Source organism: Astatotilapia calliptera, chromosome 17, assembly GCF_964374335.1.
Source record: "Astatotilapia calliptera chromosome 17, fAstCal68.1, whole genome shotgun sequence".
NCBI lineage: Eukaryota > Metazoa > Chordata > Actinopteri > Cichliformes > Cichlidae > Astatotilapia > Astatotilapia calliptera.
In genome coordinates, this window is record NC_137438.1 from 2,916,273 (window position 1) to 2,937,403 (window position 21,131).

Consider the following 21,131-nt stretch of genomic DNA (forward strand, 5'->3'; position numbering starts at 1 on the left):
TTAAGAAAACCATGGATGTTCACGCAGTAGCATCGGAGTTTTTTCTTTACTATCGTTACTCTTTACCGTTACTAAACCAACATTTCTGGTGTGTTGTTAAATAACCTGCTGAAATAGTGCAGTTAGTCCAGCTATAAAGAATTTAGTCTTTGGAATTGCTCAGTTTTTATTTATTTATTTATCTTTTTTTGTGGATTACTCAAAAATAATAATAAAATTTCAGTTAAGTTAAAGAACTAAACTAATAACACAAAAACACTTTTGACATCAGTAAGAACCACAACCGAATTCATGCTTTCTGTAGCTGCATAAGAGTCGTCAGTGACAAGCAGGGTTTAGGGAACATCAACAAAACGATACTTTTGGGATGTTTCGATTCATTTTTCATTCTGCTTTTGCTTCAGTGCTTTTGTTCTACAAATTCTCATAAGTTGTAGAAGTCCTGCTCCTTTGGGGGGGACTACACATTGTGCTTCTGTTATGATCTTTACAGAATACTTGCCACAATGAGTCGTCCTGAATTTACTCAATTTGTGCTTTTGCAAATGGATCAACACAATAGTCTTTTGCATTGATTGTAAAAATCACCACAGCAGTTTGCTCTGGGTGCTTTATATTGGAAAATACAGACTATACAATATTACCCCTCTACCAATGCCAAGCAAGCATTTGACAATGCTGGGAAGAAACTCCTCTCTTTAAAGAGACTTCATCCAAGTGACGAACACTAAAAACGCTACGTCCACATGAACAGAGTCAACTTTTGGGGAATAGTAGGACTTCTTTGTGCATTTTTGAGGGAGTAAGCTTTTAAGAGATACACAGAGGAAGTAAATACTGAAGTTAACAATTGAAAGCACCACTCAGGTGCATCCCAGCTGGTACTGTAAGGGTTTGCTCACTGTTTTCAATAAAGATCTGAAAAGTTTCAATGTTTGCATTAGTTTAGTCAGATTGAGTTTGTTTCTACTTTGTGAAGATGGACCACATTTTTAGTTATAAATTCAGAAATTCCAAATTGTTCACATCTTTCTTCCAACGTGGGTATGCGCTGAAGAAATACCTCTGAGACAATGCTGTATGTGCAACACTTTTAGGAGATGGTGCCATTGTATCGCTGTACTGAAGAGGTTTCAATGACACAGTGAAGCCTAAGTGAAAATGATGCTTTATCTTCAGCTTATAGATGATTTCACAAATGTTGAAAGAGGACCAAGAGCATTCATTATGTCAGGTCTGTCAGGAGCACATACAAGGACTTCAGTCTTTCCTTCATGAAGTTGGAGGAAGTTGTCAGCCATCCAACCTTTGATGGATTCTAAGCACTAATTCAGAAGCTTAGAAACATCTTGGGGTTTAAAAGAAATGTATAACTGGATATCATCTGCGTTGCAGTGGTAACAAATGTCCTCAAAACGGCTCAAAATATGCTGGAGAGGAAGTGGATATATTAAAAACAATAAAGGTCCCGGCACAGAACCTTGTGGCACACCATAGGTGAGAGAAGTGGAAGATGACCTGTACCGAGAAACTGCCACAGAAAAATATCGTTCAGACAGATACGAGGAGAACCACTCTAAGGCAGATCCAGATACACCGACCCAATATTTCAGCCTCTCAAGCTGAATGTGATGGTTAACGGTCACAAAGGCCGACGTGAGGTCCAACATCAGGAGAACAGAACATTTTCCTGCATGTTAGTCTGAAGACTGTTTCAGTAGAATGAGCTCTGCAAAAGCCAGACTGAAATTTGTCAAGGATATTGGGTTTGACGGTATTTTTGAGATTGGCCTGTAAGCATTGGGCAGCATTTTTTAAAATAAGCAGGGACTTTACCAGACACCGGTGAAGTGTCAATTATGGTGAGCACACAGGGGCCGATAGACTGGAAGACATTTTTGAATAACGATGCAGGTAAAATGTCAAGTGAACAGGACGATGCTTTCATTGAAAACTACTTTTACCAGCTCTGGTAGTGAGATGGGTAAGAAACGTTCTAAGATAACAGGCCGAGCTGGAGAAGGAACCGACTATGCAGATGCTGATGGGGAAATTTTTTTTTCTTACATCACTATTTTTTCTAGAAAGAAAGAAAAAAAATGTAAACATGGCACACAGGCCAGATCTTGTCTGAACATGTCAGGATAACTAGGCAAATATTCAGAGAAAGTAACAAATTCAGACTTCAAAAAGGCGAGAAGAAGCATAAATGAGCCACATCTCTGTTTTATCTCAGTTTAGCAGATTCTTTATGTATGTATACATGAACCATTCTGAACATGTTTTGGTTTCTTAGGTGTTGTAAGAACATCCTGTTCCTCTTCAAAGTGTAATTTCCTGCAGCAACTTGACAGATGTCAAAGCGACAACAAACCACAACATCACCGCTTTAGCTTGTTTCACTTTACTGATCTGGAGCATGGCGAGTGCAGTGGAGAGGTTGCTGTGGGCCTGCATTATCCTGGATTCTGGTGTGCGCTCGATTTCACTGCCAGAAATCAGTGATTTGAAGTTCATTGAGGAATGTGTGAAGGAGCACAACTTGGCGCGGTCATCTGTCAGTCCCCCTGCTACCGACATGCTGTACATGGTACGTGAAGAAATGGCGTTTGTTTCCTCTCTCTAGTTCTGGAAAGCAGTAATAAAATCACAGTGAGTAAGCAGTGATAGAAAAAAATGACTTGTTCATGTCTTCTGTGATCTGTCTGCAGACTTTGTTGGGAATGAGGAGGTGAGGGAAAGAAAGTTATTAAAGCATGTACAGTTGTACAAAGCTTCATGCAACACATTCACAAAGCAGACTTGACGTTATTAAGCAGAAGTCAGAGGAAGTAATATAAAAGACAGACAAAGCCACCGATAGTCACAGATAGAAAAGATCTTCGGTAAGTAAAGAAATAAAGAACAGTTCGGTGACAACAAAACTGTGCAATAGATTGCACTCAAACTGCCTTTCTGGCATGGCTAAAGTGCACTGCAAATGTTGTGGCAAAAACCTCGCCACAAGTTTGGAAGTCGACTCAGCCATTTGACTTTTTACTTCTGCTTGTGTATCACAAATAATGTACTGACTGAAGTCAGAAATGTGTATGCACGAAAATGAAACTAGCGTGTTAGAAAAAACTGAATTAACAAAAGATGAGGTCTAATGCTTCAAATCTTCTGTATCTGCTTATCCAGACGTGGGATGAGGCCTTAGCCATTACTGCAAAAGCGTGGGCAAAGCGCTGTATATTTGATCACAACATTTACCTCAAAGATGCTTCCCGCGTGCACCCTATCTTTCTCTCTGTGGGAGAAAACATATGGACAGCCCATCCACCATCACAATTTAATACAGCAAAAGCCATAAAGAGATGGGTGGATGAAGTAAAAGACTACAGCTACCAAAAGAACAGCTGCAATAAGGTTTGTGGCCACTACACACAGGTATGTGACCTTTCTACTGCATGCATAATGTGGAGAAAAAAAAGAGAAAAAAGTGAACCATGATTTTTATATTTTTCTGCATGTGACACTTTAACCTCTTTGGTCTTTGCAGGTTGTGTGGGCCAGCACCTACAAAGTTGGATGTGCAGTACAGCTGTGCCCAGATGGCATCAAGCACTTCAGTAATGAAAAAGGTGTCCTCTTTGTATGCAACTATGCCACAGCGTAAGTTGAAAACATGTTTAAATAACACAGTGAAATTAGCAAATGAAAACTTTTGTCTCAGCAGGTTATTCTGGGCTGCCCTGAGTGTCATGTGAAAAAAGGAATTTGTTTATACGTATGTGTTATGCCGCAGTCAACTCATCCAAAATGCTGCTGTGAGAGTACCCACAGGAACTAGAGCCAGGGTGGAAACTCCAGGCCTCGAGGGCCGGTGTCCTGCAGGTTTTAGATCTCACCCTGGGTCAACACACCTGAATCAAATGGTTCGTTCGTTACCAGGCCTCTGGAGAACTGCAAGACATGTTGAGGAGGCCATTTAGCCATTTAAATCAGCTGTGATGGATCAAGGACACATCTAAGACCTGCAGGACACCGGCCCTCGAGGCCTGGAGTAGAAAGACTGAGCATATCTCTCCCATACTGGCTTCTTGTCATTGGCTCCCTGGCCCCGTCTTATCTCAAAAACCTTATGAAAAGTTACCTCCTTTGCACAGTGTCAGCTTAAAGCACTTGTTGCTGCTGAGTTTGCATCTTTTGCTGTGGAGTACAGCCAGACTTTTGACTGCTTCGCCTTGGGCATTTTTAATCTGTAGCTCTGCTCTAAAAGAATGTACGTACTTGGGCCCGCCTACTATCCTTGAAAAGGTAAAATGATTGGCTAGAATTCAAAGTGTGTGACATCTCAGGGAAAAAAAAGCACCGAAATAAAGCACCAAAATGTGCGCTGCTTGTCGGTCTGGTTACTACCGTTTATGTCAGAAGCGGTGCCACAATGGCACTGGATACGGTACCCATCCCTAGTCATAACTTCTTACCTGAAGTTCAGTTCACCTGACGCTCGGACTGGCGGCCACCTCGGGTCTCTGCTCCTCCTGCCTAACCTTTCCCTCATCCACCTGCTGGCCTCTGTGGAAGCTCCGCCATAGCCACCACCAAACAACTGAGTTATTTTTACACACCGGTCAGCATCTGGACAATCCAACACCTTTCATTGTTTATACCGTCACAAAAAAACCCTCCCAAAAAAATCATCGGCCCATAAAAACTAAAAATCACCATCGGCCCACCGGGCAGATGCCTGGTGGGCCGATGGCCAGTCCAGCTATGGTCTCTCCCTAACAATGTGATGCTGGATGTCTGCCGTTCTGAAACTCCTGTTTGCAGACTACAAAATCTTACCTGGGACAATGTGTTCTAACCCCGTTGTTTTATGGAAGTCATACAAACGAAAATAGTCTGTAAAAAATATCATTCAGTATGATTCAAAGGCGAAATTTTAAAGACTAAGGAAAGTTTAGGGCCAGTCTGCCTGGGCCAGGCAGATCCTCATGTACTAATGAGAAGTGAATGAACTAAAAAAGGGAGCAAGGGTGCAGTTACAATGATCTGAGACACTTTTTTAAAAATAATGTCTGTTGTTTTTATGAATGGCCACAATTAATTATGGGACAGTGTTTTCTCCTCCCCTTTCATAAAGGTCCAGTGTATCCTATGCTAAAGGAAGCATGTTTTTAGCAAGGATGTTTGCAGCTCCAGAATTGGAACAGCTCTTAGTATGGATGCCACACAGATACTCACAGGTCACTTCTCTCACTTTTAGGACCCTCCCTAAGCAGCATGGACTGTTGGAACGAACCCACTGTGTGTTAAGTTATTAATAATCTTTGGCTCTTTTCCATACCTTCACTTTTATCCTGTCCTTCTCCCCTAACCTTTTTTGTGGTATAAAGAGGTTACTATAAGCAGAAAGTACTGAGAAACAAATTAATATCACTGATTTATATGTTTTTCTGGGATCTTTTGACAATAACAATGAAAGAAAGAAACGTCATCTTTAAAATGACCCTATGTTGAAGCAAGCAGATGTGTGTGTGTGTGTGATAACGTGGGAGGCGGAGGTAAGATGATAAGGGGAAGTGAAGATAATTCCAGAAATTTTCCACCTAGAGTGTGGTGAGGTGACTGAGCCTCTGTTTCTTTTCTTTTACAGGGGTAATATAATCGGACAGCACCCATATGCATCTGAGGGGGGAGCCTGCTTGAGGTGCAGTGGCACTTGTGAGAATAAACTCTGTCGTAAGTATCAAGTGTCTCTGGTTCAGTGTGAAAAGTTGCTGCTTATCTTCAATCAAACCACAAGTTCAAATTTCAGCACAGCTCATTTTAAAGATGTGAAAATTCTGATTAGAAATCAGCATGGATATTAACTCTTTAACACAGTGGGCCTCATTAACTGACATTTGCACAGTAATGTTCTTGCTGTCATTTTCACAAACCTACAGGATTCATGAATCGTGTCCTGTGTCAGCGAATGTGAATCATTGTAAATAAACAAGTTCATGCTTGCTGTCTGCGGGTTGTAATCTGCAACCTGGAATGTTCACCGTGCATGCTGCCCAGGCCCTCTGTTATAGGAAAACACATTTAGGGTGGTGTGAAGGAGCTCCAAGAGAAAAACTCTCATCCCTTCATCAAAAAAGCAGAATTCTGACTAAAGGAGGCCAAAAAAGTCAGTGTTTTCTTGGAAGTGACACTGGTTTTAAACATTTTTAAAGTATTTAATAATAATATAAAACCCCACTTGGACTGCATGTATCCCCTGAAACTAAAAAGAGAAAAGGTATGACATAAAAGCTGGTGTAGGACAAACTTATAAAAGACCAAACAAAAAGAAGGAAGCAGGTGGAGGACGGGGAGCACCTAATCTTCCACCATGACTAACCCCCTTATCTTTTTACCATGAACCATGAGGTCCGTTTTACATCCTCTCTTTAAATGACCGTAACTTGGTTACCGTTGCAAAATTCAAATGGTTTCAGAAAAAAGAGACAACAAGCTTCATGGTGATGTTCACTTTAGCACAAGGCAATCACAGGGTAGCGTCTGAACAGAGACAGGGAACTCCGCTCCGCCCAGGTTTTGCTTCACATTTCTGCAACTCCTCAACTATTTTGGGCTCGAGAGAAAATTACATTTTTTTCCTATTATTTTATAACCAAAGTCACTAAATAGGTCCAAGTAGCCTGTATGCTACTTGGATGATTAAGGATTAATGAATGCGGTAAAATACAGTTATTACTCACAGTCATTGAGCTGTGCGTTTACATCTTAAAAAATGTCACCTTGTTCTCTTGTGTCTTAATGTTGTTGCAGGTAGTCCTGAACGTGATTCACAGAAAAGTAAGTCTGATGGTGATTAAGCCAAAAAATAATAGCAGTGAAGGGTAAGGTGTAGCTCACATGGCTTTAAAAGTCCACAGCTGAAGTTTGTCAGTGTGTAGTAATGAAGTAAGCAGCACATTCCACTGCACTCAGAATTTGTCATAAAAACCATTTTTGCATTTCCAGGCTACAACTGGAGCCCAGACTGGGACACCTCGGATACCAGCAGCTCTAGCCCTGTCAGCGTTCTGATCGCTCGGCCGGTTGCCCTCAGCTTCACTTTCATTACAGCGTATGTAGTCCACTACTTCTACCCTGATGCATTCTGCTATGAATAAAGCAGCTTGGCCTGAGCAACACTGATTTCCTTTAGACATTAAGCAAATTATTCTGTCCATGTGAGGCTTAGGCCCACAAATGTAACATGTATGAAAATTAATAAAATTACTTTTATCTCTGCTTAATTATTATCAACTATCAACTCCACTATCAGTCTCACATTATAGCACCAACAACAAAGTCAGTGCTCAAAAGTAATCTTTCATTTGACAGCACGTTTAAGGTGGTCAGGCCAGAGATGAATGGCCAGACCGCTACGAGCTGATGACAACAGTGACTCGGCCACGCGTTCAAACCGGGGCGTGCATAAGAGCATTTTTTTAATGCACAACACAAACCTTGTATCAGTTGGGCTCCAGTAAGAGCAGAATGGGGGATTTGCACCATTCATGTACAGACAAGCAACTGTGTGATGCTGTCATGTCCAAGGACCAAGATCTGTGGTCACTAGGTGGTCCAGCACGTGGTTAACGTCCACGATACTCCCAAAAGTATTCGCTCATTTGCTTTCACACACATATGAACTTGAGACTTGAGTGACATCCAGCTGCAGAGTGGGGGGCACAGTTAGGCTGAGTGGGGGAACAGGCGACCATATGGCTTATAGCCAGAGAGCAGTAAGCCTGGGTTCAACTCTTCTAGGAAGGCTTTCCACAAGGTTAAGGAGTTTTATTTTAAATGGGAATTTGTGGCCATTCTTCCAGAAGCCCATTTGTGAGGTCAGACACTGATGTTGGATGGGAAGGCGTGGCTCGCTGTTGCTAATTCATCCCAAAGGTTTTCTGTTGGACTGAGGTCAAGACTCAAGTCAAGTTTACTCACACCTCATTTGCTTGTCCAGGTCTTTCTGGACCTTGCTTTGTGCACTGATGCACAGTCATGTTGGAACAGTCCCTAAACTGCTCCCACAAAGTTGGGGCCATGAAAATGTCTGTAGTGATCGACTCTAAAGAAAGATGGTGATCTCTGCGTACTCTGCGCCTCGCCACTTTGATGTAATACCAATCAACAGTTTACTGTGAAATATTTAGGAGCATAGCATTCCTGAGAGCAATCCATTCTTTCACAAATACAGGTAGAAGCAATCTGCATGCCCAGATACTTGACTTAATACACCTGTAGCCATGGAAGTGATTGGAATGCCTTATTCCCATTATAGTGCAAATCAAAGAAAGCACTTCAGAAGGCAAAAAGGGTCCAACCCAGGCCTTGAAAGGTGTGCCTAATAATGGGTGTATTTCTTTAAGGTTTTGGAGACTGGGCATCTATGGTAACACAGCAAAAATGGAAATTAAGGGAAATGTAAGAAAACAAGACCTAGTTTATTTAAAAAAGAAAAAATAACTCCTTTAATTTTACATTTTTTTCCCTCTGGAAATAATTAATAGCAAGCGAGTCAAACAGAAGGAAAAAACCAACACATTCCCGTCACTGTGTAACACTGTAAAAAGGAAAGTCAAGACAGACGAAGCATCATCTTGATCCACGCTCTACACATTCACTGAAATTCTTCTTGCTGTGAGCTCAGAGTCTTTTCTCTGTCCAACAAGTGCCACAGCACAGGGAACAGTGCACAGTTAGCCTTTGCTTTTCGCTTTGTTGCTCTTCTTCTTCTTCTTTTCAGTGGTGCTGCTGGTGGGAGGTGCAGGGTTTAATGGTGGAGCACCCAGTTTCTTTGTTTTGGCTTTTTTTACTTTGTCCTTTATAGCTTCGATGTCCAGCTTGCCTTCTGTAGGAGCTGTGGATACATAGATGAGACAAGAATGGACAAATTAAGGGCAAAGCTATACCAAGTGCTCAAGCATCCAGGTTTTTCCTTTAATTTGTCACTGCTAGGTTCTGAGATCAGTGCTTGTTTTAATATTTCTACCTTTAGCAGTCTTCTTCATCAGAGGCTTCTCTTTAGGAGGAATGAAGGCTTTGTTCCGCTCTTCTTGCTTCTTGGTCAGTGCGGTGGCCTGTTTCACCTACAAAGAGGAAGGAAGTTTACAAAGGCGACGTTACACAATGCTTGGTTGCTGCCACTGAAACTCAAAAGCAGCCTGAAGAAAACCGAAAGAGACAAAGCCACTATAAATTCTCACCTTGATTTCTTCCATCTTCTTCCTTTTCTTCACACTCTCCCGCAGGAAGAATTCTCCTGTGGCCAGCTCCTGGTCAACCTGCATAGGAAGTCCACATATTTGAAACGTACTTTAAATTGCCTCAACATGCAATTTAGTCTCAGCGGTTGTGTGTGTTTGTTATACATTAGAAACACTGAAATTCTTCAAACATGCTTCCCCTGACCTTGCTCTCTGGCTGTGGAGGAGGGAACGGGGTGTACTCCTTCTTCACGCTCTTCTTCTTGGGTTCCTTGCGCTTGGCAAGATTCTTGTGTCGGAACTTGGGCAGAAAGCGCTCCCAGTTTTGCATCCGCAGTTCGGGGTCTTTGGACAGCTCCCGTTTGATCATCAGAGTCTGATGGTTGCAGCCGTGGGTGGTGGTGATGGAGGGGCAGAACAGCAGTTATAAAGATGCAATACTTTGGTCATGTTGTGTATTTACACCTTATGTAGTGACTGCAGTAAAATGCTGTTTTATTAAAGACTGCACTGTGCAAAAGTCGCTTATTTCGTTTTTTGCTAGAAAACTGGGAAATAAGTGCAGCGGTAAGTGGAGGGATTTACTGAAATGTGCAAACATAAATGGAAACCAACGAAACCAAAGAACATTTCCAACAAGTCAACGTCTCAGAGGAAATTCCAAGGCTCTTCTTTTGTTCTGTTCACAAGATGATCCCACACAGTTTGAATAACACTGATCTGCTTTTCCATCAGATATGCTTTTCCTGCATTGGCAGTGAGTTTGAGATCGCTGTCATGTCTTCCAGATGGTATTGCATGACAGCTCAGAATCTGAAGGTATTTTTCTGCAATCAGCAGACCACCACCAATTTTGACGAGACCTCCACCACTGAAACCACGACAGAACTAGGACTGCTCAATTAATCGAATTTTAATCACGATTACGATCTGGGCTTTCAACGATCATTAAAAAATGACTGAGCCGATTATTAGCTCCTCCCTCGTGCTTTACTCTCGCGCTGCTCCGTGTGGCAAATCCAGCGCACCTCTCTGCATTTCGAACACGTGTCACAACAATTAAGAGCAGCCAGTGTTGCCAACTTAGCGACTTTGTCGCTATATTTAGGGAGTTTTCAGACCCCCTTAGTGACTTTTTTTCTAAAAAGCGACTAGCGACAAATCTGGCGACTTTTTCTGGTATTATTGGAGACTTATTTATGACGACTTTTTGACGTGAAAATGCGTATCGCTCTTACTCTCAACAAGCAGCGGGTGCTGCCGTGGGCACCTCACCTGTGCCAAAGCTCTCCCAGGCGGAGGATAGTCCTCCCCCGCTGTTATCAGGGCAGGAGATGTTCACACCCATGCGTCCAAAGGGCAAATGAATCGCGCATGAGTGAAGCCGCTGCTCCCGCACTGACTCTAACGCAGTCAATTCTTCTTCTACTGTTATGCTGTTTTGTGGATCACAAGGTTTAAAACTACTTATAAACAAACACTCTCACACACAAACTAACTCCACCAGAGTGCCAATTTCGGGTCACTTTTGCCAGTCCAGGCCCGGATAAAGGAGCAGGGTTGGAATTGTGACATTAAAAAACAATAATTGCTAAAAGAAATTTAATTTGTAGTTCTAAATAAATTCTAACTGCATTTAGGACGTTTTTACTCACTTTATGTCTCTTCCACGATGTTATTTCTCTCTCCAACAACGTAGGTTACAATTACATTAGCATGACCAATTATACAAATTAGGCGATGACGTCATTTGGCGACTTCTAGCGACTTTTAGGACAACCAATAGCGATTTTCCTTACTGAGGAGTTGGCAACACTGAGAGCAGCGGTCCCCAACCTTTTTTGCGCCACGGACCGGTTTATGCCCGACAATATTTTCATGGACCGGCCTTTAAGGTGTCGCGGATAAATACAACAAAATAAAACTAGTACTGGTACCGAAAAAAAGAAAATTTATTCATAACACACGTGAAAAGACCCAGGAAAACCAAGTAAACGATAAAAACGATAACAAAATAACGCTGAAAACCGATAAAACCCCTGAAAAATATACATTTCACACCTGAGCCTCAACTCTCGCGGCCTGGTACCAAACGACTAACGGACCGGTACCGGTCCGAGGCCCGGGGGTTGGGGACCGCTGATTAAGAGGACCCGAGGGAAGCTCGGAAAGCTGAGCAGTAGTTATTTGGAGAGGAGAGTGACTGCCGCTGGTTGAAAAGAGAGGTAAAAAACCTTCAGTGGTGTGGAAACATTATGGGTTGGCGGAGTCAGACGTGGATCAAGTGGACACAGTGTGTAAACTTTGCTACAGTGTCGTAGCTGCACCACAGAGCAACACTGCAAAGTTCACTAAACAGATGTTTACATTTTTCATTTATTTTTTATATTGCAAACATTTGCACTGTTATCAGTATTTGCACACTATTTTATGACAATCTTTAAAGTCATTATTCAACACATTGTTATTGTTAAATAAACATCATCAAATAATCGAGATCTCAATTTCAGTGAAAATAATCGTGATTATCATTTTTGCCATAATCGAGCAGCCCTAGACAGAACCTCCAGTGTGTTTTACAGACGCTGGAAACTCACTGTTGTATCTCTGTCCTAACCTCTAATACGAGCAGGAACATTTAGAGTTTCAATCCATCAGACCTGTTGACATTTTTAGTTCAGGGCTTGTGTAATTTAACCCTTTTTCCCAGTTAATTTCCCTTAAGAATAGCTTCTTCAAAGCCTGGAATACTTCAGTTAGAAGGTTTTCAAGGAGGCATTATGTTGATGCCTGAACCAGCTCAACAGGCTCCCTTTGATGTTCTGTTCAGGAGGAATATTTTTCTGTTGTAAAATATTGGAAAAACATTCCTATGAAAATGATCAGGTACCTCGACTGTAAAGGAATGAGGGAAGAAAAGACCCCATGAAAAGAAATGTAGAGCTACTATTCAGACTTTTACAAGAAAGTCTGGCTCCATGGAAGTAAAATATATTAAAATGATGGCTGGCTAAAGACTTCTGCACAGTGCTGTAAGCTGTAACTACTGGTTAGGAAATTTAAATAACATTCTGTGACTCATACAAAACAGGAAGTCCTATTTTAAATAGTCAGCTCTGTGAAGCATGCTCTTTCATGCCCTCAGCTCTGGGCTGAGCCAACCTTGGCGTGCAAACCCAGAGAGATGGACTTCAGTCAGGAAATCAAGAACAAGGATGGAAAACATCATCACTGGGCATAAATGCAGCGCAGTTTCACTCTGACTATTGTTTCTGCAGCAGTTTGAACACACCTTGATGTTGTAAATGGGATGAATGTTCTTCATGGTGTCCAACACCACTTTACGAACCTGAAAAGCAGAGGCAGAAGAAAATCATAAATGCTTCAACATTCTTTGTCTCATTACAGTAACAGTTCACCTCTCCATCAGGTTTAGCTAAACCCAAACTGAAGAGCGTTTGTATTACACCAACAACTTCTCTCTTTTACTCCCACGCATGAACCCACACAGTGGGCTCAGATGTTTAGCTGTCAGGAGGTTCTGTATACCCTGATGTCACAGGATAAACAAACACACTAAAGTAGTCAGCGTAGGCACCTTTTCATTAATACAACTGATCTTATTATGTTTAGTCGCCCATTACTGACAGTCTTACCTCCTTTAATCCGCTGTAGGGTCCCAGTGCAGACACCGTGTTCCCCTGCACCATCACATAGCAGTTGGTCAGTAATTCCAGTGCCTGCAGAGAAGCAACAGGCAACATGAAGCACACAGACAGAACTTCAAAAGAAATCATCTGTTAACGAGAGTTGCAAAGACACATGGACCGATAAATGCTGCCACCTACTGACGTTGATTCAAAAGTACACAACACAGACTTGTTTACATTGCAGACTGGTGAAAATCAGTGACACAGATGCACAATTCATGATTTAGAAACAAATTGGATTCTCCTACTTTTTCCTAACATCCATCACAACACTCTGTGGAAGCCGTGATTAACTTCAGACAGAAAGACCTCAGAAAGCTGGACTCTGGTGTGACTCACCTTTAGGGTGGAGCCTTTGGGGCCAATGAGTCGCTGCCTTCGCTTCACAAACCGCTCTCTACTCCTCACCATAGTGCCAATTTTGATGATGTCACAGGCGATGTCATCCTGTAATATTCTTACAGCCTGGAGGCAACAACACATCACTGAGGTATCAAAAAGTCTGCATCACTCTGAGTGCTTAGTGACAGCAATCACACACATACTCGAAAACATTAAAGGATGAAATCTACATGTTGTGCATGCTGCAAACTGGCACAGTAGTGTTACCTGTTCAAATGGCACACTCCTCGCCAGCAGCTTAATAAGATCTCTGGCTCTCACAATGGCATAAGGGTCAAAGGTCTTCTTAGTGGTGCAGACTGTCATGCTGCCTTCTATTAGGTCCAAAGAAGGTTTAATGTGCTGAGAACAACAACAAATGATTCAGTATGTGAACAGCTCAGGTCGGCAATTCAGCCTCGTAAAGCTGCCAATGTAAGAGCCAACTTAACACTTAACTGTGAGAAAATGTTACAGAGGAGAGAAATAAAACCAAAATAATGTGTGATAATAACTGGGGATGTGGCAGTGTTCAAAATGAATTCAAATATAGTTCAGCTGTAGGACTTTCTGACACTGTGGACCGTGGCCTTTGCTGAAAGATACAAAGAGCTTACAAAGCATCAAAGAAGTCTCACTGCTTAAAGGTGTCGTGGGCATCTTTAAACAGTGACACATTCCACAATTTCCAATGCTGACCACACAACCTCCTGAGAGGTTGTGTGGTCAGCATATGTTGTTGTAGCGATTTGGCCGAGTAAAAGAACACAAACTAACACATTTGGACCACTAGTGCTGAATTTCTCATTTCTATTCCTCCGCTTACAAGATTTCAGTGTTTTTTCATTTGAACTTACAGGTGATAGGTCACAATAAAATTTTAAAACCCTGAAATAATTTATCCTGGAACCTTTTTTACATTGTAAATCTGTTAACAGGGGAGTGCAGACTTTATATCCACTATATGTGTACATTAATACAAGATAGCATACAACCTGATTAGACTAAAGAAAGTGGTAAAAAAAAAAAAGGTTGACTTTCTTCATTGAGCTACATTATAATTGAGATACAGCTGACAGACAAGTATTATCATCTGTGTTCAGTGCAAGCAGCTTGTTCTGACTCACCACCTCTCCTAAAGCCTTCTCCACCAGAGCCCAGCACTCTTTCAAGTAGGCCTCCCTGTACTTGGGGAAGAGGGTGGCAAAGCTACTCTCCTCCAGCAAACCGCGGGGGTTATCCTCTTTGGTGAACAGTGGCTCCTTCCATCCATCGGGAACTGTCAGGAGTTCGGATTCATCCACTGCAGGACGCACGTGAAGTCACGTTACTACAACGTTACTACAACGGAGGCATGGACTACCAACACGAGGTATACTTAAGCAAAGGGAACAGGGTGAGTTAGAGACAGAATATTGAAAAGATATACTGAAGGAACGCGGAGAACAGTCCACTGACTAAAATAAGACACGTTTGAAATTCTCATCATCGACGTGTTCCCCTGGCTGAGGCGACTCAGGCTGCAGACTTTGGAAACGTGTTTGAATCCCGGCAGGTAATAGCTAGCTGCCCGGCGTCAGCAAACACTTGTCAGTTTAAGTATGTGAAAAGTAAATGTTCGGGTTATTTTTTCTTGATGCGACCATTTAGCGAGTGAGGGTAACTGCACTCACCAAACAATCTGTTTACAATGCGAGAGCCGCCATGCTAGCAGAACTCCAGCATGGCTCGCAGCCGTCGTCTAAAGCTGGGAAACAATCCTGTTGTTCACGCGGGACGGCTCGCTGGTGTCACTTAACCTCATCTGACGCGAAACAATCTAACTCACCTTGGCTTTTAGTCTTCTTCGATTTTTCCCCCGTTTGCTCCTCACTCACGCCGTCACTGGCTGTGGAGGACGCCATTGCTGAGAAGAAACGGAAGTGACGTACAGTACTCTTCCTGGTGCAACCTGGAGCGTCTACTAAAATAAAAATAAAAGCTTTCTAACATCTCACCTGTTTGTTTTTATTCAGGCAAACATGGATACCATTTTTAATGATAGAGCGATTAAGCTTGTGTTTCTGTCATGTAGTGATTGTGCTTAACTGTACGAAGCTTACTGTGTGAATGCTGTAGGCATTCTCTGTGTGTGTGTGTCTCAAATTAAAGGTAAAAACATACACACACTCTGACACACAGATGCAAACGCACAGATAGATTCCTTGCATGCGTCTTCAGCATTACTGGGTTTCTGCAGCTCCTGTTTTTCGTGTTTAATCCATCCGGCACACAAGCAATTAAACACTATGAATCTGTTCCACAATATTTGCAGTCACTTTACAATGGGTCACTTTAAAAAGGCAGTCACGGATCACCACTATAGCATTTTGACAATATTTTGACAGTATTTGAATAAAACTGTTTCCTGTAGCCTAAATACGTCTCTGTACCTGAATAGAACTAAAGCTTTTTCTCATAGGGTTAATAATATGTCTACCAACTATTTCACGTCCACATTACTGCTGAGAGTTATTCCAAAAGCTTCCTTTAGTGGCTCTTCATCAGAATATTTATTTACTTGTTGACATGAAAATCAGTCACTGTGTATTTTTAACACCTAAAATTCAATGTGATGCCATTATCCTGCCAAACAACATAAAAGTCTCCAAAACGGTTAAGTATGGAACATATTATAAATGGAAAATCTTATATTGCACTCTAAGCACAACAAATGTGAAATGGCAGGAAAGATCAGTGCTCTGTTGCTGTATGCAGAGTACATGTGTACATTTTTCGGAGTACCAAAAAACACATTGCCTTTGCAGACTGATGATCAAACACAGAGATAGAGGTCGCAGAAAAATTACAAATACCTGCACGTTGCTGTCTTATGTCATTCAGTCACCTAAAGGTGGTAAGTTTGACCTTTGTCATCATGACTAGGTCTGCATGCCTACTGTAAATGCACCGATTTCCAGTCATGTGACTGGCTGATTTGTCTTAATGAGCAGTTGAGCATCTGTACCTAAGTTACCTGATTTTAGTCATTAGGCCTTTTATAAAGTATTACTGCCATTTGTGTCTTAATATTTCTAGTAACACTACTGTAACTGCAGTGAGCACGTGAGACATCCCTTTTTATGGAAAAGGAAGGAAAAGTCATATTTATTATTATTACACGACTGTTTGTGCTGACTGAACAGGCTCAGGCTGAAGCAGTGCAGATCCTGGCCTATTTTCAAGTATCATTAAAGTTACCACGTGTTTAAATGTCACCATTAGATGTCAGTAGATTGCAGATTGCAGTCAATTCAGGCACTTTTCTTACCCCTCCTGACTCAAGTGCATAAACCGATCTACGTTAGCTCTGGTAATTCTGACGATCGTTCAGTAATTTTTTGTTTATTCTCTTTATTTGCTTTTTGGAGAAGTGAAGTTACAAAAAGCTCTTCAAACAAATTTGCTTTGGTGGAGAGAAAACAACCGTTGTAGACTGTTTGGGGTTACCTTTTATAAATGTGGGACTAGTATTGAATTTTCAAAAGTGAAGTGAGTTCTTCTGACCAGGTTCAGACCAGGATGAACACAAGTATGATACTGAACCCACTAGAGAACCGCTCCCAGCTGTGGGTTCACCTCCTCCTGCTGAACTCATAGAGAAGCAAACAACCAGTCCAGGGACAGACTCTAACGTAGCATCACTTTCATCGGTCACTCCTGACCTCCTGTGAAGCATGACGAATGTGGCCTCTCTAAATATGAGTAACTAAGAAAACATGTCAGTAGGCATCCTAGTAGTTAATGACTTAATTATTTGGGGTATTATTGCTATAAAAAATAATATTAACAGTATTATTATTATTGTGCTTCTGGCTTTAGGCTCTACTGATAACGCAGAGGTCTCTTCTTCCTCTGGGCTGTTTAAAGGGCCAGTTTATCCAAAGCTGTGTATATACCAGCTGCTGTCAGGCTTCAGATAAATAAACATAAATAAACATCAGACTGTCAAAAGAGCTCATCTGTGCGAGACCACCGAGCTGAGAGCATTTTCAGGTCCAGATCCCCCGTACGCCATCGTTGGAGAGCAGTTAAAGTTTTTCTTCCCGACTGTGATTTGAAAACGTCGAAATGGAATCAAGTCAAGGAATCTATAAACCTATCAGGGTATTTGACCGTTTTAGTTTTTACTGCATTTCAATAATTTGAAGAATTTGTTGTAGTTTTAAAAGTTGACAAACTGAGAATCATTTTAAGTAACAATGACTAAATTGCTATTTCTTTGACAGGTGTTGTTCAACACACCGATTTATGAAACTGCTGTAAAGATCTGCTGGCATCTTCCGGGCTACAGGACTCAGGTTAGACCCAGATTCATGCAAACCAAAGCTGACAGAAAATATCAGGTCATTTCTGAGAGTGGTGGTGATTAAATGTCTCCTTTACTTTTAGATTGCGATTATGACGGAGTTTCTCAGACTTCAGCAGGAAGATCTAATTCCACCGAACCTCACTGCTGAAGATCTGAGAGATCTTTTGGTGGAGAAGAGCAGGGAGACACTCAGAGAGCAGTGAGTTACTGTCACATCTGAAAGTCTGTTTGTGATGACGTGTAAAACCTCTGCTTTGCTCTCTTTTGAAGGCTGTGGGAGTTTGAATTAGAGGATTTTGAAGAAGAGGAAGCCAAACCTCTTCTAAGGCTGGTAAGACGAGAAAACCCACAAGACTTTTTTTTCATTATGTTCACATAACCTTTAAACATAAGCGCACTGTAAATGTGTTTTCTGTTTCAGGTGTGGGCGGTGAACGTCATCAATAAAATGAGGGACGTTGAATTTGAAGCCAGAATGCTTCTTCAGTTCCCAGAGGCCGTGCCTCCTAAATTTCAGTGAGTCACATGTATACAGTCATTAACCCTGTAAGACCCAACCCATCAAAAAACAGCCAGAAAATTCAGATTCTTTGGAACTGAGATGTTTATTAACCCTTTAAACAAAAGCCACAAATTAGTTCTTTGCTATGTCATGTTGTGTATGATTTACTTTTATCATGTATTTATCATATTTTTTGTATCACATTTGATACACTGGGTGTTTTTGGCAACTTTTTGTTAACGACAATGTTAATTTTAGACAAAAAAAACTTTTTTTGTCCATAATATTTTGAAATTATAGCAAGTATTGATCATGTTGATGAGATAAGATAAGATAACCTTTATTAGTCCCACACGTGGGAAATTTGTTTTGTCACAGCAGGAAGTGGACAGTGCAAAAGTTATGACGCAAAAATTAGAATACAATAAGAATAAATACAGTACACAGCTGTACAGAATAAAATAAAATAATATACTATATACAGTAGAATAAAATAGAATAAAAATATACAATAAGATAAAAATAGAATACGAATGCTATATACAACTGAGTAAAAATACAACGATGCCAGAAAGGATTATTGCACTTAGTGTTATTGCACATGTGTGGATGTGTGTGTTTGTTCAGTTAAAGTCTTTGTTGTGGAGTCTGACAGCAGTGGGGAGGAAAGACCTGCGAAATCTCTCCGTCCCACACCGTGGGTGCCGCAGTCTCCCACTGAAGGAGCTGCTCAGTGCTGTCACAGTCTGCTGCATGGGGTGGGAGACGTTGTCCAACAGGGATGACAGCTTAGCCGCCGTTCTCCTGTCACTCACCACCTCCACTGGGTCCAGAGGGCATCCTAGAACAGAGCTGGCCCTTCGGATCACCCTGTTCAGTCTCATCCTGTCCCCAGCAGAGATGCTGCCACCCCAGCAGACCACACCATAAAAGATAGCAGAAGCCACCACAGAGTCATAGAAGGTCTTCAGGAGTGGGCCCTCCACCCCAAACGACCTGAGTCTCCGCAGCAGGTACAGCCTGCTCTGCCCTTTCCTGTAGAGGGCGTCTGAGTTATGAGTCCAGTCCAGTCTGTTGTTCAGATGAACACCAAGGTACCTGTAGCTGTCCACAGCCTCAATGTCCATACCCTGGATGTTCAGTGGTTGCAGTGGAGAATGCTTGTGCCTGCGGAAGTCTACCACCAGCTCCTTGGTTTTACTGGCGTTGATCTGGAGGTAGTTCAGCTGGCACCAGTCCACAAAGTCTTGAGTCAGTCCTCTGTACTCCTTGTCGTCCCCATCAGTGATGAGGCCGACTATTGCAGAGTCATCAGAGAACTTCAGATCGAGGTCTCAGAAACTCATGTATGATACAAAGGTGGTTACAGGGTTAACAGTCCAGCTACAGTGTTTCAATATTTAAGTGATGCTTTGAATATTTAAAAGATAAATGTTTAAAAGATACCTCTTATCATGTTTTTCTACAGAGCACCTAAACTCCTGAGCGTGGTGAAGGATTACGTTGAAATCCTAAAAGAGAAGCAGCAGGAACAGCATAACAGCAAACTGCTCACCGTGCAGGAGGTAGTGATCGAGGTAGTTCCCCGTGTTCTCCAGAGCTTCTGGGAGCTTCCTCCTTGTCCCCTCCTAAACATGGCCTCCCAGAGTCTAAGCATCCTCTCCACGAGTGTCACCAAGGCCACTTTAGATCGTGTCTCCAGGAGTCTCACGGCGATGGAAACACAGGCCATCTTCACCCGCTCCATCCGAGACGATATGGTCAACAGCATCCTGACGGAGATCAGGCAGAAATTTCCTCAAGAAATTCTGTCTATCAAAGTTGCAAACTTTGCACCAGTGTTGCTGAAGACCATTGCTGATGTAGCAATGATCCAGATATGTGAAATCTTTGAGCCCCCTTCAAGTCTTCCTGATGTGAAGAACACAAATGGAGAGCGCTCCTCTGACGGTCTTTCAATGGCAAATGTTCCACCAGCCGAAGGATCTTTTTCAGAAAGTGTTCCAGAGCCTGACGTTCCCTGTGAGGAACTTCTTGCTGAAAGGGCATCCAGTCTGAGTTTTCAAGACCTTACGATTGAAGGAGCTCTTTCCGAAAGTGTGCAAGAGCCTGACGTTCCCTGTGAGGAACTTCTTTCTGAAAGTTCTTCTAGTCTGAAGGCTGAAGACCTTACGATTGAAGGTCTTTCGGAAAGTGTGGCAGTGGCTGACGTTCCCCGTGAAGAACCCTATGCAGAGTCCAAATCCAGTGTTAAAGGCGAAGAGCATAAGATCAAAGGATCTCGTTTGGAAATTGGGCCAGTTCCTGATGTTCCCTGTGAGGAAGCTTTTCCTGAACCCGAATCCAGTATGAAGTGCAAAGACCTTCAGATCAAGAAGAAGAAAAAGGGCTTCTTCAAAAGACTGAGAAGTCTGCTCTGCTGTTGTTGCAGACCAAAGGACACCGACTGACATTGAAACTGTGACCCAGTGTTGGTGTTCCAGTAACTGTAAATATGTAAATATGTTCCTTGATGATTGCTGTTCATGATTTTGGGGTTTCTTAAGTTTTCAGTGGGCTGGGTGTTTTTTCCCCCCTTCGTGTTCTTTACTTAATTCTTGTTCATAGTTCCTGATTTGTTTTCCTAGTTTTTAGTTTCTGGAGTTCAGTTGAGTTGCTATATGAGTTTTGAGGTTTTTGTGATATTTATCCCTAATGAAGATGTTTTTCCAGCAATAAAAGCTGCTGATTTAAGTTTCATTCCACCTAAGAGTCCTGTGTTTGGGTCCTACTACCTGCCTGTCACAACACACCATGACAGTTTGACCAGTTTTATGAACTCATTCACATTTCTACACGAGTCTCCATCTAGATTCAAGATTTTTTTTCCTTTCAAACATTTATGTCTCTTATGGTTCTCAAAATACTTCCACAAGTCCAGTAAGATAACACATTGATGGTATTCATTT

General features: G+C 41.9%; 3 protein-coding genes across 4 annotated transcripts; 2 read left to right on the forward strand and 1 right to left on the reverse strand.

Moving 5' to 3' along the window:
* The first annotated feature begins 2,332 nt into the window (after positions 1-2,332).
* Positions 2,333-7,280, forward strand: glipr1a (GLI pathogenesis-related 1a). 2 transcript variants are annotated; one of them, XM_080291832.1, is made up of 6 exons: positions 2,333-2,590; positions 3,181-3,408; positions 3,542-3,654; positions 5,645-5,730; positions 6,808-6,834; positions 7,003-7,280. In XM_080291832.1, the coding sequence occupies exons 1-6, from the start codon at positions 2,420-2,422 to the stop codon at positions 7,152-7,154; spliced, it is 777 nt and encodes a 258-aa protein (XP_080147958.1). In that variant the 5' UTR covers positions 2,333-2,419; the 3' UTR covers positions 7,155-7,280. The 2 variants fall into 2 exon arrangements, with proteins under 2 accessions (XP_080147958.1, XP_026003255.2); XM_026147470.2 differs by having other exon boundaries at positions 2,335-2,590; positions 3,181-3,429.
* A 1,178-nt stretch (positions 7,281-8,458) lies between these two features.
* krr1 (KRR1 small subunit processome component homolog) lies at positions 8,459-15,293 on the reverse strand. The gene is made up of 10 exons (XM_026147467.2): positions 15,159-15,293; positions 14,458-14,633; positions 13,559-13,693; positions 13,289-13,414; positions 12,896-12,979; positions 12,532-12,588; positions 9,445-9,615; positions 9,240-9,317; positions 9,026-9,122; positions 8,459-8,893 (listed from the first exon to the last, which is right to left on the reverse strand). The coding sequence occupies exons 1-10, from the start codon at positions 15,232-15,234 to the stop codon at positions 8,733-8,735; spliced, it is 1,161 nt and encodes a 386-aa protein (XP_026003252.2). The 5' UTR covers positions 15,235-15,293; the 3' UTR covers positions 8,459-8,732.
* On the forward strand, positions 15,234-20,927 carry LOC113009422 (uncharacterized). The gene is made up of 6 exons (XM_026147699.2): positions 15,234-17,476; positions 17,599-17,670; positions 17,762-17,880; positions 17,952-18,012; positions 18,103-18,197; positions 19,652-20,927. The coding sequence occupies exons 1-6, from the start codon at positions 17,441-17,443 to the stop codon at positions 20,631-20,633; spliced, it is 1,365 nt and encodes a 454-aa protein (XP_026003484.1). The 5' UTR covers positions 15,234-17,440; the 3' UTR covers positions 20,634-20,927.
* Positions 20,928-21,131: the final 204 nt, after the last annotated feature.

Excerpts from the sequence above, each read along its gene's own strand:
- glipr1a (XM_026147470.2), top strand. The coding sequence starts at position 2,420 with ATGGCGAGTGCAGTGGAGAGGTTGCTGTGGGCCTGCATTATCCTGGAT. Across the intron at positions 3,430-3,541 it reads TTTGTGGCCACTACACACAG|GTTGTGTGGGCCAGCACCTA; the intron begins GTATGTGACCTT and ends TGGTCTTTGCAG. Across the intron at positions 6,835-7,002 it reads TGAACGTGATTCACAGAAAA|GCTACAACTGGAGCCCAGAC; the intron begins GTAAGTCTGATG and ends TTGCATTTCCAG.
- krr1 (XM_026147467.2), bottom strand. The coding sequence starts at position 15,234 with ATGGCGTCCTCCACAGCCAGTGACGGCGTGAGTGAGGAGCAAACGGGG. Across the intron at positions 13,694-14,457 it reads AGAAGGCTTTAGGAGAGGTG|CACATTAAACCTTCTTTGGA; the intron begins GTGAGTCAGAAC and ends TGTTGTTCTCAG. Across the intron at positions 13,415-13,558 it reads GGAGTGTGCCATTTGAACAG|GCTGTAAGAATATTACAGGA; the intron begins GTAACACTACTG and ends TGTTGCCTCCAG.
- LOC113009422 (XM_026147699.2), top strand. The coding sequence starts at position 17,441 with ATGGAATCAAGTCAAGGAATCTATAAACCTATCAGG. Across the intron at positions 17,477-17,598 it reads GAATCTATAAACCTATCAGG|GTGTTGTTCAACACACCGAT; the intron begins GTATTTGACCGT and ends TTTCTTTGACAG. Across the intron at positions 18,013-18,102 it reads CCAAACCTCTTCTAAGGCTG|GTGTGGGCGGTGAACGTCAT; the intron begins GTAAGACGAGAA and ends TTTCTGTTTCAG.